Below are 17,082 nucleotides of genomic sequence, written 5' to 3' on the forward strand. Positions count from 1 at the left end.
TAACTCACTTAGCATATGCACTAACTGGGATTATTCTCGATTGTTCATTCCTCCTCTGCCATGTGACCCTGCAGTGCACTAGACAGGACAGAAAATGTGTCACAAAACAGCAGGGAAGCAGGTTGAAGGATGGACTGATTTGGGCAGTAGGTCTGAAACAAACTCTCTTATAGGCAAAAATGACCTTTTGGGGTCTCCGTGGGAAAGGTCAGGTCCAGCTACTACATAGGATGGGAATGTGAGCCATTTCATTGGGTGACCCCCAAAACTGGAGGAACTGGGAGTCGGCCAATGGCAGAGACGCCCAGTCCTGAGCACAGAGGATGTAGGGAGGAGTGGGCCTAGAAATAAGAGAGGGAATGGCACCCTAGTAAGAACCAGATACTTCTGTGAGGTTGGAAGACTGTCACGTGGGTCTGGAAGTCCTCTTGTCCCCAATAACCAACACACCAAATCATTTTGAGGGTCAGGCTCAAGAAAGCAGATTTACCTTGCCCTGCCCTGGCCCAGGCCAGCAGACATACCCTGGGAACCAAATGTTTGCAGTGACCTGGAGCAGGATCTAGACAGGGACCTGCAGGAGGCTTCCTCAGATTCGGGGGGGGGGGGGGGAGATGGGTGACAAAACCTGAGTCCTGAATCATCCTCCTAGTGCTTACAAAGTCCCTAACCAGCACTGGCCCCTAGTTTCCTGCCCTCAGAGCCACGCAGGAAACAGCTGGGGGGGGGGGGGGGGTATAAGGACAACAGGGCTGATGAAAGAAGTGGAACTTAAGGCCTAATAAAAGCTGCTTACATACAATTTTTTAGGAGCAAACTATTCTGATGGGGAAGAACGCATCAGGGTCAGTCAGATGAGGACAAATACAAATTAATCTGGAACAGACTGCAGGGTAAGGGGCTGCGTTCACCTGGCAAGGACAAAGGTCATGGGAAGCACCCTTGTATGCTGGGTTCCTAGCTGACTCCATAGGGCACCCTAACACCTGAGTCCCTAACATTTTCTGCTCCCACTGAACGTCAGACAAAAGGAGCTTTCGCTGCCCTGCCTGTTAGGCCTCTCTCTGTTTCCGGTGTATCTGGGGTCCCAAAGCCAGGACGTGTGAAACTGGGCTTCGGACAGAGGGGAGCAGGCCTTTGAGCTGCTACTTTTCCAGGTTCTGCGGAACCCCCGTCATTTCCCGCAGGACTGGGCTCCAGTGCGGTAGAAATCGGGAATCGGAAGCCTACGGGGCGGAGGGAATGCGGGTGGGCCCATGGGAGCCCAGCACTGCCTCCCAGGCCAGCCTAGCCAGGTGCGGACCCAGAGAAGGGGCGACTTCTCCTCCTTTGGAAGACCCACTCACCCTCTCTTCCTCCTGCTTTCCCAAAGGCCTGGATCCTCATCCTTGCTCCCTCCAACCCCGAGGCCCCGGGGCCCACGACCCCCGCCCCCGAAGCCCCAGGCGGGGGGCGTCCAGAGAAGCCCGGGTGCCTCCATCCTCTCGGCCCCGCGCACGCCCGGACCCCTTTATCTTCCCGCAGCTACGCCCCACCCGGGGCAAGGCCCTGCCCCACAGCCTGCCCCCACCGCCACAGGTTCGGGCTAGTCTGGGGCGGGGACTGGGGAGCGCCCGAAAGTCGTGAGAAGGGCGGGGACGCAGACCATCTTTAAAGGCCCGCAACCGCCCGAAGGTGCCTCGACAGCCGCCGGCGGCCCCGGACGATCCCCACCGGCACGCAGCACCCGGCTCCCGCGCCCGAGCTGCCGGGGCGCCATGGGCCGCTACCGCATCCGCGTGGCCACCGGGGCCTGGCTCTTCGCGGGGTCGCACAACAGCGTGCAGCTGTGGCTGGTCGGGGCGTGCGGGGAGGCGGAGCTGCAGCTGCAGCTGCGGCCGGCGCGGGGCCAGGTCAGCGGCCCGGATCGGGGACCCCCGCCCTCGGTCCGACCTGGGCTCGCGGCGGGAGGGCAGCGGGGTCGCGGGCGGCCGGCGGACGAGGGACACAGCGCGACCGCGCCGCCGGGGATTTGCGGGGGCGGGGAGAGGATCCGGAGCCCCTCCTCCCTTCCGACCTGGTCCTCGCAGCCTCCACCGCTTCCCTAAGTGACCCCAGGGCCAGTGTCAGTGCGGGGTCAGCGGTCCGGCCAGGGGCTGCTCAGAAGGTGCGGGCGCGGGGACAGCTCCGGGACGGACCGAGGTCGGGGACGTCGTGCCCCGCGCTCCCTCGTCCTCCCCAGGCCCCGCGGCTCAGGTGCCCGGAGCAGGGAACAGATGTCTCTGGAGGCCTTGGGCAGCGGAGGCTCCGCAAAGGCGCCCCCAACTCGAACTAAAACGGCCTCTCCTGGGTCCCTGCTGCTAAGTGTCGCGGGTTGTGGTCCCCACAGGAGGAGGAATTTGATCGCGACGTTCCCAAGGACTTGGGGCCCCTGCAGTTCGTGAAGCTGCGCAAACACCACTCCCTGGTGGACGACGCGTGGTTCTGCGACCTCATCACAGTGCGGGGCCCGGGTGCCTGCGAGGAGGCCGCCTTCCCCTGCTACCGCTGGGTGCAGGGCCAGGGCGAGCTGAGCCTGCCCGAGGGCACCGGTGAGGGCTGGGGGGGGGGGGGGGGGCGGGGGGGGGGGGGGGGGGGGGGGGGGGGGGGGGGGGGGGGGGGGGGGACGCGGGGACGCGGGGGTGGCGACCGGGCAACCGCGGGTGGAGTGGGGGTCCGGGCTGGGGAAAGTGGGTGTTGGGCAGATGCGGACAAGACAGGGATCGGGGCAACGTTCTACAGTCCCGAAGTTACACCCAGGATAAAGGGCTCCAGGGAGCCTGGAAGGGAAGCACGGGATCTGCAGCCGCCCTCTTTCAAGGAGGGGACGGGCCTGGGGGTCACAGCGCCGATGGAAAATGGGAGATCAAAGAGACTGGAAAGGAGATCTGTGGCCGCACAAGTGAGGGCGGGGACTGTAAGGGCTGCACGTGCAGCAGGAGATGGGGACCCCTGAGCAGGTGGCAGCGAAGGAGGAGGATAAACGGTATGAGCCACGAGCCCGAGAGCCGGTCTGGTTGGGAAAGCGTGAAAGACGACCGCGAGGGCCAGGGAGCACCCCAACAGCGGGGTGTGGACGAAGGAGGACAGACAATACAGAATTTGTTACCACGGGAAACAAGAGATGAATCCAGAGGCAAACGAGGGCAAGGACAGTAAGGATGGAAATGTGGAAGATACGACTTTGACCCAAGCAAGTATGGGCACAGAGAAGAGCAGGAACATGTCCACAAGGATGGCCTCTGGTGGGAAGTCTAAGGAAGGTGAGCTCAGGGAAAGACGGCAAACACAGCTGTTCCTCAGCAGCTTCTGAGGACAGTGGAAGGTGTAACAGGTGAGGTTCAAGACGTGAAATTAAGTGAAGCAATATGTAGTACAAATAGGTGTGGTCACATGGGTGAATAAGATTTTATCAGCTTAATGAAGGTGATTAATCCAACCACAGCTATTGATGGAATCGGATCAGGTAGGGAAAGACAAATTAGGGAACAAGAAAGGGTGACAAGTGGGGTTTTTGTCTCAAGGCAAGGGATGAGAGCTGAGCTGAGTGAAACCAGGAGTGCCAAGCTGGCAAAGGTGGGATGCGTGTGTCTGGGCAATCGATGGCGTGAGGCACAGCGAGAGCAAGAGAGCAGGACTGAGCACTCGGGCTCTGAGCAGGAGAAGGAGGAAGAGGACACGCAGGGGAGAGCACAGGAGCACACAAAGCTGTGCGGTCAATCATCTTAATGTCCCCCCAGCACGCCTGGCAGGAGACAATGCCCTGGACGTGTTCCAGAAGCATCGAGAGAAAGAACTGAAGGAAAGACAAAAGCTGTACTGGTGAGCACTGGCCCGCGAGCCCCCCAACAGTCCCCCCTTCCCTGGCCCCGCCCCCCTCGCCGACCTACACACCCTCCCTGAAGCCTGGTCCCCATCTCCTAGCTGGGACACCTGGAAGGAGGGGTTACCCCTGACCATAGCTGCCGGGTGTCAGGACGATCTGCCTCCAAACATGAGATTCCATGAGGACAAGAGGCTGGACTTCGAGTGGGCACTGAAGGCGGGGTGAGGAAAAGCCTGGGGCTCAGAGCGGATGAGGGCCGGGAGGTCCAAGAACGGTGGTGATGAGTGAGGCGCTGAGGGGTCAGCGACTGGGTCACGTCTCCACACTTGTCCTAGGGCGCTAGAGATGGTCCTCAAACGTGTTTACACCCTCCTGAGCTCCTGGAATCGCCCGGAGGATTTTGATCAGATCTTCTGGGGCCAGAAGAGCGCCCTGGCTGGTCAGTGGTTCCCCCAGGTCCCTATACATTCCCGAGGGCCCCTCTGGACAACCCGACCTTCACACCCCAGAGCCCCCCACGACTCCTTCCCAGCTGAGGCCTTAGGAGGCCTGATCATCTCACAGCGGCCTCCAGAATGCAAAGCCAGGGTCTGGAGACAGGGCGCTTGTGTGCCAGAAACGCTGGGGGAGGGCCTGGAGGAGAGGGACCTCCGGGTGCTGGTAAATGCCCACTCCTACATTCCACCTGACCCCACAGAGAAGGTCCACCAGTGCTGGCGGGACGATGAGCTTTTTGGCTACCAGTTCCTCAATGGCGCCAACCCCATGCTGTTGAGACGCTCCACCTCTCTGCCCTGCCGGCTCGTGCTGCCCCCCGGGCTGGAGGCACTGGGGGCCCAGCTGGAAAGAGAGCTCCAGGTACTTCCTCCCACCCTGCGTGGTTCCCCTTGGCTGTGTGGGGAGGGACCAAAGATGAGTCAGGGGAAGGGAGGCTGTGGTCATCCACTGTGCCTGGCTGCAGAGTCCCGTGCTGGAAAAACCTACGGATGACAGAGCGCGTAGGGGAAACTCTGAGGAGCTCCCAGGATGCAGGGCAACGGGAGGAGTTCCCAGCGCCCAGATGGGGCCAGCGACATCAGCAGGGACAATGACATTTGCTGGCTGCTGTGTACTCCCAGCACCAGCATCCTGGGCAGGGCGAAAGGTGAAGGAGGCGCCATCAGGGGTGGAGAGCGGGGAGGTCTCCTAGGTTCGGAAGAGAGAAGCCAGGTGTGAGCGCACGCAGGTGTGTGCTGGGTTCGGGGGCAGCAGTAGTGAGGGGCCCTGTGGGGGTTCCTCGGCAGGACAGGAGAGGTTTGGACAGGCAGTGAAAGAGCTCAGTTTGCTGGCGGGGGGGACACAGGCAGCAGACCATGGAGGGATGATGGCGAGGGGTTCAGGACAGCTTCCGGGACCTGCCCGACAGACGGGACTCTACACAGGCCCGGTTCCGAACCCAGATCTGCTCCCGCACATGCTGTGCTGTTTGCTCACGTCTATAAAATGAGAGGCATTGGACCAAATGCTCCAGTCCCGCCAAGAGGACCCTGGTACCGACAAGGGATGAGGACAAGAAGCTAGCTAAACGTGTCCCTCTTTGCCCTGGCCCTGGAGGCGTGCTTTCAGCTCTAACCATGGGCACATTCCTCCTCTCCCCAGAACGGTTCCCTGTTTGAGGCTGACTTCATCCTGCTGGATGGAATTCCAGCCAACGTGATCCGGGGCGAGAAGCAGTACCTGGCCGCCCCCCTCGTCCTGCTGCGGATGACACCCAATGGGAAGCTGCTGCCCGTGGTCATCCAGGTGAGGCGCCCTGGGCACCCCCCGCCCCACACCGCTCTCTGTTCGCCCCAACCTCTGCTCCCGGGGATCCAGCCCCCTGCTTCTTGGCTCCCAAACTCCATCATCATACAGTGAGACCTGTCTCCTGTCACTCTGTTTGCTTGCAGTCTGCTTTCCCCTGACTCACCCAACTGGAAGTTCTTGTTCTGCTCAAGAGTCATAATGGCCTTTTGGAGTCTCACCCTGTACCCGCTGGTTCTCAAACTTTAGAGGGCATCGCAATCACCGAAGGGCTCATTAGCATATGTGGCTGGGTCCCACCGCCAGACTTTCTGATTCATAGGTCTGGGGTGGGGACTGAGCATGTGCATTCCTAGCACACCTCAAAGCGATGCTGCTGCTCGCTTGGGAACACATTTGGAGAAACACTCTAACCGCCCTGGAGCCTCGGACTCCAAACACCCACCTTCTGATGAATACCCTCTCGCCCACGGCTCTCAGCAGTTACGAGTACCGTCCCGTCTCCCCCGTCCAGCTTCCGTCTCCCGCTGCCCACCCTTGCTTGGACCCCGTCCTATTTCCCCCAGCCACCTGCAGCATCTCCTCCCTGGAGCCCCCGCTGTGACGCTCCTGCCTTCGGCCCCTCCATCAGGGCGCTGGCGAGAGGCAGGGTGGAAGAAGGCCTCAGTTCTCCTCCTGGATTGTAACCTCCCAGGGAGCAACACTCTTCCTCACCCATCTGCTGTCCCCCGCACCCCCGAATGCTGAGCAGAAGGTCACACGTAAAGCAGAAGTTCAGTAACGGCTTGATTTCATGTTTGCAGATCCAGCCTCCCAGCCCCAGCACCCCCACCCCCCAGCTGTTCCTGCCCTCAGATCCCCCATTCGCCTGGCTCCTGGCAAAGGCCTGGGTCCGAAATGCCGACTTTCAACTGCACCAGCTCCAGTATCATCTGCTGAACACTCACCTGGTGGCCGAGGTCATTGCTGTGGCCACCATGAGGCGCCTCCCGGGGCTGCACCCTGTCTTCAAGGTACATGCTCTACCTTCCGTGTCCCCGTTCAGACCCCAGGGAGAGAGGAAAGAGCCCAAGAGCAAATGATATGGCAACAGCAAAAAGTGTTTCTATCAGTTTGTGAAAGCAAGAGGGGGAGTCGAGAAGGAAGACTGTCTACCCCCGAAACTTGTATCTTCACTCAGTTGAGTCATTTAGCGTTCCTTCAGGACATGTTCGTGAAGGAGCCCTCTGAAATCCTCAGAGAGCTGCCGACCTGGCAAACGGCGTGGAGTCCAGCGGGAATGTTGTTAGTGAGACAACAGCCTTGTACCTGCCTTAGGAGCTTCTCTATGTAGCCAGGAGGGCAAGTGATACTCCTGAGAAACATCCAGAGACCAGTATCTGGAGCTAGAAATCACAACACAAACACCATAGAACTGACGGAGAATGTTCTACCCCAACCGAGGAGTTTGCCAAGTAGGAACAGATCAAAAGGCAAGGGGAACAACCCAGCAGGCTACTTAGACCTGCCCGGGAGACAGGTGCAGAAACACATGCATTGGCAAGGTGGTGATTTGGATGAAAAGGAAAAAGAAATCAAAGACTTGGTTGGGAGGGTGGGGAGGGGGCGACAGCAGCTGCAGCGTGCCCGGTATCAGACCGGAGAAAGAAGGGCCAGAGGTCCACGGGGTGGGAGTGTTGTAATGACCTAGAAATATTGAAATCTGATAAAAAAGTGAGTTGAGTATCTATTGCTAGGCAGAAGGCAGCAAAATAAGACTTGTAGTTGCGTACAAATGTTCTCAACATCTCGACGACACTTCAGGTAGAGGGACGCGGCAGAGAAGGGACAAACCCGGGGTAACTGTCAGAAACAGCACACTCGGGAGAGCCAGGCCGGAAGCAAAGACGAGGGCTTCCGTCTCAGGTGCAAGGAGTTGAAATGTTGGCAAGATATGCACATGAGTTTCAGCTGGGGGGTTTCAGCTGGAGGCTCCCCGACCCCCACCCCCAGCCTGGCCACTAGGAGCTGTGGCTTCTCTGAGTTGAGGACAACACAGACCAGATGGAGACCAGCGTGTGCCACAGAATCGTGGATCCTATAGCTCTCGGGGCGCTCCCGCGTCACCATCTTTTGCTCTTCGGGAATAGGCTGGGCTTCTATTCGTGCTCACGATCCCCCGTCATCAGGTCAGCCCTGTCCCCACCTCTGTCAACTTGGTCCCGTGGCGGATGGCTGGGCTGTTAGCAGTCCTACGGAGAGCGAAGGCTGCTGCGTCACAAAGGCTCCGCGCGCAGGCAGGCTCTGGATTCGGATGCTGGGGAGCGAATCCGGAATCCTGACCTCCTCCCAGATGCACGCTCAGGGCCCTCCTCTCTAAATGGGGACAACGGGAGCTCCACGGTGGGGTCGTGAAAGGATAGAACGACAAAGCATGACAGCGTGACAGCGGCTAAAAGCTACAAACTCCTTAGTTCTTGCAGTGACCATTCCCGTTTTTAGGGGTTGTTTGTGCTCAGGTACCTGCTCTGCTCCCGTGGACTCGGCTTTCTTTCGGGGACTTTCTGAAAAGTTTCAGACCGATAGGAGCTGCCTTCATATCCTGACCCCAGAGGCACCACCCGGGTCCTTCCCCGTGTGCAGCACCTACACCTCAGATAAATACCAACACCGCACAACACCTGCACGTATACTGGGTGCAAACGAGACAGAACAGTCTGAGGTCAAAGAAGCGCCTGTGAGGATCAGATGCCCTTCTTTAATAGCTAAGAAAAGGCTATTTGTTAAAGCTATTAAAAATAGAGGCACCTAACCGCCCAGCTGGGGGGGTGGGCAGGTCTGACAACAGCCCCTCCCTCTGCTGTGTCAGCAGGCGGCTCGGTAGGGCCCCTCTGGGGACTCACGGCACCCACCCCCAAAAGGCACCTCGCACCCCCACCCCCACAGGGAAGCGGCCAGAGGATGGACGTGGGGCTTTGCTAGCGAGCAGAGAGGCTGGTTTCAGCTGTGAGGATGCGAAGGACAGAAGCACAAAAGTAGATAAAAAGGGGCTGATTCGACACCAACCCTCGAGGTGGGAATAAAGATCAATGGTAACAGGTCCAGAATGAGGGGCTCCGTGGGTGCTCGACGGTCTGCGCACTGCGGCCCCCAAGATGGGAGACCCCGTTATGACCCCCAGTCGACAGATGAGGTGAGAGATGGGAGATGACACAGATTAATACTCGGAGGGTCCAGGACCCTGGACAAGCTCCAAAGTGAGTGCTGAAGCATAGACTGAAACGCGGGCCGGTCTGGCACCAGAGCCTGCCACACTGGGCAGTAAGAGGCAGGAGAGGGAGTGATGGCAGCGAATGGAGCGGCGGCAGACCGGCCTGGCCAGGCGGGGCAGCGAGGAAAGCCCCCTGAGGGGAGAGGGCCGCCAGGCTGGGCGCCACGCCCCCTGGCGAAGGACTCACGTGGCCTCCCTAACCACCCCCCCAACCTCCTCCACCCCAGCTCCTGATCCCGCACATCCGCTACACCATGGAGATCAACACCCGGGCCCGATCCCAGCTCATCTCAGAAGGAGGAATATTTGATAAGGTGAGGCGGTAATGGGGCGCTGCGGGGCGGGGCTGCTCATCACCCAGCTCTCCGTGACCTCCTGCCACTTTCAGGATCCCAGAGCGACCTGGGGGAATGTCCTGGCCCTTAAGCCCATGAGCCTGTCCCTTCCCACCCACGTCTGGAAATATGCAACCCCACCTCTGAGCCCCTTACACTCCGCTCCGTCCTGTCCCTCACGGCCTCTCATCTCTGTCGTGGCAGGCGGTGAGCACCGGCGGAGGGGGCCACGTGCAGTTGCTGCGTCGGGCCATGGCTCAGCTGACCTACCGCTCCCTCTGTCCTCCTGACGACCTGGCTGACCGTGGCCTGCTGGGAATCCCAAGTGCCCTCTACGCGCATGATGCTTTACGGCTCTGGGGGATCACTGCCCGGTGGGTGAGGGTGACAGATGACGAAGGGAGCCTCGCCGGGGCGGGGGAGAGCGGGGCTCCGGCCTGAGGTCAGCATGGGGCCAGACCCCACATGGAACCAAGAAGGGCCAGACAGGAGGAGCAGGAGCTCAACCCTGGGGCGACAAGGGAGAGTCAGGAGGCACTGGGGAAGGGTCTGAAGATGGGCAGACTGAGACCGGAAGGGCGGGTAGGTAAAGCTGTGGGTGGGCAAACCACAGGGTCTGGCGGGGTCAGGGAGCTTGTCAGGAAGAATGCCTTTCAGCCATGGGTCCGGAATTCCTAAAGCGAATTCTTAAACTGTTTCCTTCCTTTCTAAACTAGTGTTTAGAAAGAGCTAGGGAAGGTCCCCAGAGACCAGTCTCGTAAGATCTGTCCCCAGACACAGTGGGAGTCAGCCGGGCAGAGGCCCAGGAGAGGAGCAGAGGTTCTTCTCTCAGGAAGCTCACCCCCTTCCCCCTCTGAGCAGGTACGTGGAGGGCATCGTCCACCTCTTCTACCACAGGGATGACATCGTGAGAGGGGACCCGGAGCTGCAGGCCTGGTGTCAGGAGATCACTGAGGTGGGGCTGTGCCAGGCCCAGGACCGAGGTAGGATCCCTCCCCGGGGACGGGAGCCCCTGGGACACTCTGCCCAGAGCCCCTTCTCGGTCCTGGCCCTCTAGGTTCAGGACCCCAACCCCTCATCACACCCCCCTCTTCAGCCACGCAGGAAGCATCTGAATCCCATTCCCACCTCCTAAGACTCAAGGCAATTCTAGATACCGGGGGGTTGCCCTCCTCAGAGACCCTGGCCACCAACCTCTACTGTCATCCCCGAGCCCCAGGCACAGATGGCCCTCGTCGGCCACAGCATGGAGCCCAGTAAGACCAGAACCACAGCCAGGGAGGGATCTGCCCAGGCCCTGCTGGGGCTCCTGTTCTCCTCATGGTTGTCTGTTTTCCCGCGTGAGGACAGAGATACACGGGAAGAGCTTCCTGCAAAGCCCATCATGTCCCACGCTGCTTTCCCTCCCTGCCCCTCCTGCCCGCTACTGTCCGGCACACACACACTGTTCTGGGCGCACTGCACACGTCCCACGCTGCCCAGTCACGTCCCGTGCAAACTCAGCACCGTACGTGCTCTCGCACCAAGTGGAACCCTGTGCACGGCCCCTCGGGGCCACATTTCTGGGGCCAGTCCGGCCTCCCCTCCCCTCGGCTAGGATCTAGCCACCACATGGAGCACCCCCGCCTGCATTCTAACCTCTGGGGAAGGAACAGCCTTTCTCGAGCCCTTGCTAGGTTTGTCCTCACCTCTCCAGCACACACGGGCCAGCAGGGACGCCTTTAGATCCTTCTAGGGGTACTGCCCCTCACACGTCACGCTGCACCTCTGCCTCCGCGGGGTAACTCCAGACGTTTACTGGGGGGAGCCACTAACGGCCAGGCCCCAGGGACGCGGCCAGCAACAAACCAACACCTGCACTCACCCTTCCGGGCCCAAACTTTGTCTTGGAGACCTCAGAACTGTCCCTTAGGTCCCCCAGGCCCCCGGAAGATCCTCCTTCCTCTCCCTCCCTGCTCCTCTTCTCCCCAACCACTCTCTATATTTGGAAAACAAAAATAAACACTCACGTGTCAGCTTTAATCTCCACCAACTGCCTCTCATCCTCTCTTCCTCCACCCGCCTCGGTTCTCATCGCGCACTTTGCCTAATTTTCCCAACAGCCTTTTTAGAGGAAATGTGCTAAAATTAAAAATAGCTTGCAAGTGGCAGTCAGGAACCCAAGTTCAAGGTCACCTCTGCCTTTTCCCGACTATGCAATCCTGACAAGCGGTTTTATCTCTCTGGGCTTTGATTTTTTTTTTTAATCTACAGAAACGGGGTGATTATATCTGTTCCTCTTAACCGACAGGATCAGTGGCTCTGAGGCACCACCTCCACTGTAGAATCAGGGGCCCGAGATAACCTTTGTGGAAAGCCTCTCTCGGCTGTGATACTATAAACACCCGACCTCTCCCGTTCCTCACTTTATAACTCAGGCATTTACAATCCCCTGTTTGGGAATAGGAGGAAGCGTCTCTAAATTCTTAACCGCTTTTTGAGGCAGAAGATATTCGATCACTCAGACCTTTTCAGCCCCCAACCCTTCCATAATGACAGTAATTATTATTTACCAAGTATTTGTTATGGACCAGGTGATTTCAATACATTATCTCGTTCATAAGGTAGGAATCACCCACATTTTACAGGCAAAGAAATGGAAGTTCAGAGAGGTTAAGTAATCAGCCTAAGACACCCAGATTATATTGCTTGAACCTGAATTGAAACCCAGGTCTAATGCAAATACATTTGAGCAAATAAACAAATGAACAGACACCCATCAACGCCAAAATACAGTTGATCCTCCAACAGTGCGGGGGGGGGGGGGGCGGCGGCGGCGGGGGAGGAGGTGTTTAGGGGCACCAACCCTTCCCCACACACACCGAGCAGTCAAAAATCTGCGCATAGCTTTTGACTCCCCAAAAACTTAACTACTAAGAGCCTACTGTTGACCAGAAACCTTCCCAATAACGTAATCAATTCACCCCTATCTTGTGTGCCATATACATTATAAACTATATTCTTTTTTTTTTTTAAGATTTTATTTATTTATTTGAGAGAGAGAATGAGATAGAGCATGACAGGGGGGAGGGTCAGAGGGAGAAGCAGACTCCCCGCCGAGCAGGGAGCCCGATGTGGGACTCGATCCCGGGACTCCAGGATCATGACCTGAGCCGAAGGCAGTCGCTTAACCAACTGAGCCACCCAGGCGCCCGCATTATAAACTATATTCTAACAGTAAAATGAACTAGATAAAATATGAAAAAAAATATAAGGAAGAGAAAATACATTTAGGTACCACACCGTAAGAAATCCACACCTAAATGGACCCATGCAGTGCGAACCTGACTAGCATAGACATCCCAAGACATCCACCTTCGTATCTCTCCTCTCACGCTGGAGCCCCTAAATCCTGTTCCCCTCTGCCAGGTTTCCCTGTCTCCTTCCAGTCCCGGAAGCAACTCTGCCATTTCCTTACCATGTGTGTCTTCACATGCACTGCTCAGCACGGGGCCATCAACCAGGGCCAGGTATGACAGCCGAAAGCCCAGGTCCCTGGAGGCAAGTGTATGGACCTTGGGATGCCTAAGGGAAAGACAGGGGTTCAAAGCATAAGTATCAGGATCCTAGGGTTGCAGTTTCTTCCCCCAGCTGGACTGGTATGCCTGGGTCCCTAATGCCCCATGCACAATGCGGATGCCCCCACCCACCACCAAGGAAGATGTAACAATGACCACGGTGATGGGCTCACTACCTGATGTCCGACAGGCCTGTCTTCAAATGACCATCACATGGCATCTGGGGCGCCGCCAGCCAGACATGGTAAGAGGGGATTCTGGGAAAGGGGAAAAATTACAGTTGGAAGGGCAACATCGGAGTGAGGGGCTAGGCGCTCCAGGCTTCTGCCTCTGGACTAGAAACTGATGGATCCTTTGTCCTTTCCTAGGTGCCTCTGGGGCATCACAAAGAAAAATATTTCTCAAGCCCCAAGGCCAAGGCTGTATTAAACCAATTCCAAACGGATTTGGAAAGCCTGGAAAGAGAGATTACAGCCCGGAATGAGCAACTCGACCTGCCCTATGACTACCTGAAGCCCAGCCGCATAGAGAACAGTGTCACCATCTGAGGCCTGCGGCACCCCCACCTGCAAGACTTAGATCAGCTCCAGTACTAACATTTCCATCTTGAATGTCATGGTTTCCAAAGGCTCTGCTGCTAAAGCTCCATTTTCTCCCCCAACCAAATCCCCTACGTCAGTATCCCACTCGCCCAGGGGGTGGGCAGCAAACCTTTCCTGTTAAGGGCCAGGTAATAAATATTTTAGGCTTTGTAGGCTGCACGGTCTCTGTCACAACTACTTTAACTTCCCCGATAGGGCACAAAAGCAGCCACAGACGATATGTAAGTGAATGAGTGTGACCATGTTCCCGTAAAACTTATGAGCAGTGAAATAGGAACTGCACGTGTCACAAAATACTCTCCTTTTGCGTTGGTCAACGGTTTAAAAATGCAAAGAGAATCTGTGCTTTGCTAGAGGGACAGGCATAGGCTGTGGGCTGGATTTGACCATCAGGAGCAGTATTCGCACCAGGCTACCCCGCACTAGCCTGAGGCACTGACCCTACTTGCCAAACATCCAGAGAATGCTCTGAGGTGGGACGGGGAAGATTAATTGCCTAAATCAACTACCTCAACTAATTATCCCTTCCCAGGAGCTAGACTTCCTGCACCGGTGGCCAACCTAAAACTTCCTGACTCAGCTTTGGCAACGTTCCCACCACCCCATTCCCCTTATTCACACACCAACCCCAAAAGTAGTCCAGTGAGAATGGTGCTCCTGGGCAGAACAGAAACCTGCCATCCCAGGATGGCTTCCTTCCCCAGGCAGTCTCAAGCAAACGAGACATGAAATTCGTGTCCCAGCCCCTGTAGTAGTTTCCTGGGGTCTATAGGTGTTTCTTTGGATCCAAGTTCTCTGTCACAACCTGTTTAAGAACGATATGCATAAAATAAATGGGGGGGGGGAATGCCACAAAGTTAGGTTCATCGCTGACAGTGTCTCTTTGTGTGGTTCTGGGGTCTTGGGATTCAAACGGCCCCTCTCGATTATGCTGCGATCATTGTCCTCACCAGAACGTGTACAGCAAGCTCGGTGCAAAACCGTGTTCTTCAAACACCCTATTTCCCTAAATAATTATTACAAAGCTGCCTCTCACCGGTCAAGTACACAAACTTTTTCTTTGCAGAGGGTGACCTATTCGTATTTTTTTTAAAAGTCTTGTACCCTCCCTTATTCCAAGGACCTGTGACCGGTCTCCCCGGTTCACAACAGGGAGGCAAAGTGACATCTTTGTGTACTCACTCCTCTCGCCGACACAGTTAGCAAGACCGCTCACCCTCACAACTTGTTCACACTGCGTCGCCCCCCCCCCCCCCCGCCCCGCACTTTTCCCGGCGCCCGCATTTTTCCCAGATTCGGCCTCCAAAACGATTCAGCCTTCTACGTTTGGTAACAAAATGTTACTTCACGAGCCACTCCCGGTGCTAGGGGCCCGTGGCAATTGCAAAGCGTCTGACCACGGCTGCGCGCTCGGCCTCGGGAAGGGGCTCCTCCTTTCCCTGGGTCGGGAAGTCTCTGTTTCAAGCAGGCAGGAAAAGACAGGAGACAGGGGCGTTCTTTCTCGCTGGACATCTGCACGTCTCACTTACCAGGCCCCCATCACAGGCCACCACCCGAAACTAAGGCATCGGAGGGGAAGGCGGCTAGTTCCGATCCTCCGCACCTAAGAGCCCATCGCCAGGGTAACCAGAAGGCCGCCAGACCTCCGCCCTCCCTAGGCCCGGCTACTGCGGGTTCCTCGTCACCTGACTTGCCCGGTCCGCTCACGTGACGTGCTGGATCCTTCCATTCCAGCCTGGGGGGGGGACAATAAACGGGAGGGGTTGCTCCTGCAATACCGCGCCCCGGCTACATGGGTTCTAAGGGATTCCTGAGGGGCTGCTTCGGCCTCACCCACCGCCTGTCCCCGCCGGAGATCCGGGAGGACCCGGGGGCGCCCCGCCGTCTCCGCCCTGCGTCTCCCCCCCCCCGGCGCTATGGTTGGGGCCGGAGGCCACGCCCCCTCGGCGGCGCTCCCGGCGGCCGGTTCTCCGCGGCGCGAGCCCCCAAGTCCAGCTCGCTCGCCCCGGGCGCATCCGGGCCTTCCTCTCGCCGCCTTCCCGCTCGGTCGGCCGGCAGCTAGGCGATCCCCGACCCCCTTCTTCATGGCGTCGCTTCTGTGCTGTGGGCCCAAGCTGGCCGCCTGCGGCATCGTCCTCAGTGCCTGGGGAGTGATCATGTTGGTGAGGGGACCGCCCGCCGACGGCCGGACAGGGCCCGAGGGGCCCCGGTGTTGGAGGGCTGGGAGGCTGGGAGACTGCGGGCCTTAGAAACTAGCAGCAGGCAGGCCGAAGGGGGTGGCTGATTAGCCGCTGGAGAACGAGACAACGGAGATGGAGAAATGGGGAACTCGAGCGGGGCGCGGGTGGGTGGGGAGCTGGAGCTGGGAACGGGAGCCGCGGCTGGTAAATCTGGAGAGCCCTCAAGGTAGGAGGGAGAAGAGCTGGGTCCTTGAGAGATGCCTGTGCTGAGTGGAGGGCAGTGGGGAAAGGGAGCGCTTGTTCCCGAAATGGGCAGGTGGGGCCTTGTTTCCCCAGGATGACCCGCCCCACTCTAGGAAGAAATCCTCGGAAGGGCTGATTTCCCCTGACCCCTTCCTCCCTGTCCCGTGATAATGACGCCTCTGGAGAGGAGGATAATCTAGCTTGCTCACTGTTCGTGCCCTTGCACCAGCCAAGTCGTCTCTTCACCAGCTCACGCCCTAATCCTGGTGACTGAGTCCGAATCCAGCAGCAGCCACCCCAACCCCAGCTCGTTCTGGTAGCTCCCAGACCCAGACGTTGTGGCAACAGTAGACGTGGGAGGGGCTTAGGGAGTGATCAGGTTGGTGCCTGGGTTCAGCAAACCTGTCCGTTGCCTCTTTTCAGATAATGCTCGGAATCTTTTTCAACGTCCATTCCGCTGTGCTAATCGAGGACGTTCCTTTCACCGAGAAAGATTTTGAGTAAGTAGTCAGGTGGGAGAGGCGGGGCTGGGGGCAGGTGGGAGGCGGCTGAGGCTGTGAATTGTCGGCGGGGGAATTGCGGGTGGCGGGATGCTTGGGCCCCGAGGCTAGAGAACTGAGTGCCAGGAGCTCTTCTCCTTAGCGGCCCTCCTAAACCCACCAGTCCAGATGTGGCTTCTTAGGTATTTTACCTGACTGCCCTGTGCTGCCGTCCCTCTCCCGCCCGGTGGATGCGATCCTAGAACTCGCCCCATAGGGTTAGGAAAGCTTGAATAATGCGTGTAAAGGCGCTTAGGATGGTGCCTGGCACACAGTGCCCAGGAAATGTTGGCCGCTGTGAATGCTTCTGACACTTCTTTACCTAATCCCCACCCCCAGGAAGGACCCTCAGAAAATATATGAACTTTACGAGCGAGTCAGCTACAACTGTTTCATCGCCGCGGGCCTTTACCTCCTCCTCGGAGGCTTCTCGTTCTGCCAAGTTCGGCTCAATAAGCGCAAGGAATACATGGTGCGCTAGCGCATCGTCGCGTCTCCCCTGACCAGCCCCCTCCTCTCTTTAAAGACTGTCCCCACCCGCGTCCGCATGCCGGCGCCCTCGGCGGGACTGAACCCCTGGCTGGCCGGCGCCCGGCCCCCGCGGAGGGAGGCTGGGGCTGGCCGTCCCCTGTCCCTCCACAATAAAGAGAAACTGCGCCCCTGAGCCGTGTGTCTGTGCTTGGGTCCGGGGGCGGGCACCGGGGCTGGAGAGCGGCCTCCACGCCGCGACTCCCGGCCCGCCGACGGAAG

The 17,082-nt window shown here is 58.2% G+C and overlaps 2 protein-coding genes and 1 long non-coding RNA gene across 8 annotated transcripts; 2 read left to right on the plus strand and 1 right to left on the minus strand.

Moving 5' to 3' along the window:
* The first annotated feature begins 1,668 nt into the window (after positions 1 to 1,668).
* On the plus strand, positions 1,669 to 13,647 carry ALOX12 (arachidonate 12-lipoxygenase, 12S type). 6 transcript variants are annotated; one of them, XM_021694646.1, is made up of 14 exons: positions 1,669 to 1,892; positions 2,369 to 2,570; positions 3,759 to 3,840; positions 3,943 to 4,065; positions 4,180 to 4,283; positions 4,542 to 4,702; positions 5,483 to 5,626; positions 6,430 to 6,639; positions 9,104 to 9,190; positions 9,416 to 9,585; positions 10,073 to 10,194; positions 12,620 to 12,720; positions 12,842 to 13,012; positions 13,137 to 13,647. In XM_021694646.1, exons 1-14 carry the CDS (start codon positions 1,758 to 1,760, stop codon positions 13,314 to 13,316), a joined length of 1,992 nt encoding a protein of 663 aa, XP_021550321.1. In that variant the 5' UTR covers positions 1,669 to 1,757; the 3' UTR covers positions 13,317 to 13,647. The 6 variants fall into 6 exon arrangements, with proteins under 6 accessions (XP_021550321.1, XP_021550323.1, XP_021550322.1 ...); XM_021694648.1 differs by having other exon boundaries at positions 12,959 to 13,012; positions 13,137 to 13,489; XM_021694647.2 differs by having other exon boundaries at positions 10,109 to 10,194; positions 13,137 to 13,489.
* Positions 12,674 to 15,034, minus strand: LOC110584561. The gene is made up of 3 exons (XR_002480582.1): positions 14,900 to 15,034; positions 12,945 to 13,025; positions 12,674 to 12,775 (listed from the first exon to the last, which is right to left on the minus strand). It is a non-coding gene; the product is annotated as an uncharacterized LOC110584561 (long non-coding RNA).
* Positions 15,035 to 15,292: 258 nt separating this feature from the next.
* Positions 15,293 to 16,997, plus strand: RNASEK (ribonuclease K). The gene is made up of 3 exons (XM_021694544.2): positions 15,293 to 15,532; positions 16,217 to 16,293; positions 16,672 to 16,997. The coding sequence occupies exons 1-3, from the start codon at positions 15,455 to 15,457 to the stop codon at positions 16,811 to 16,813; spliced, it is 297 nt and encodes a 98-aa protein (XP_021550219.2). The 5' UTR covers positions 15,293 to 15,454; the 3' UTR covers positions 16,814 to 16,997.
* Positions 16,998 to 17,082: the final 85 nt, after the last annotated feature.

This window comes from Neomonachus schauinslandi, chromosome 15, assembly GCF_002201575.2.
Source record: "Neomonachus schauinslandi chromosome 15, ASM220157v2, whole genome shotgun sequence".
Taxonomy (NCBI): domain Eukaryota; kingdom Metazoa; phylum Chordata; class Mammalia; order Carnivora; family Phocidae; genus Neomonachus; species Neomonachus schauinslandi.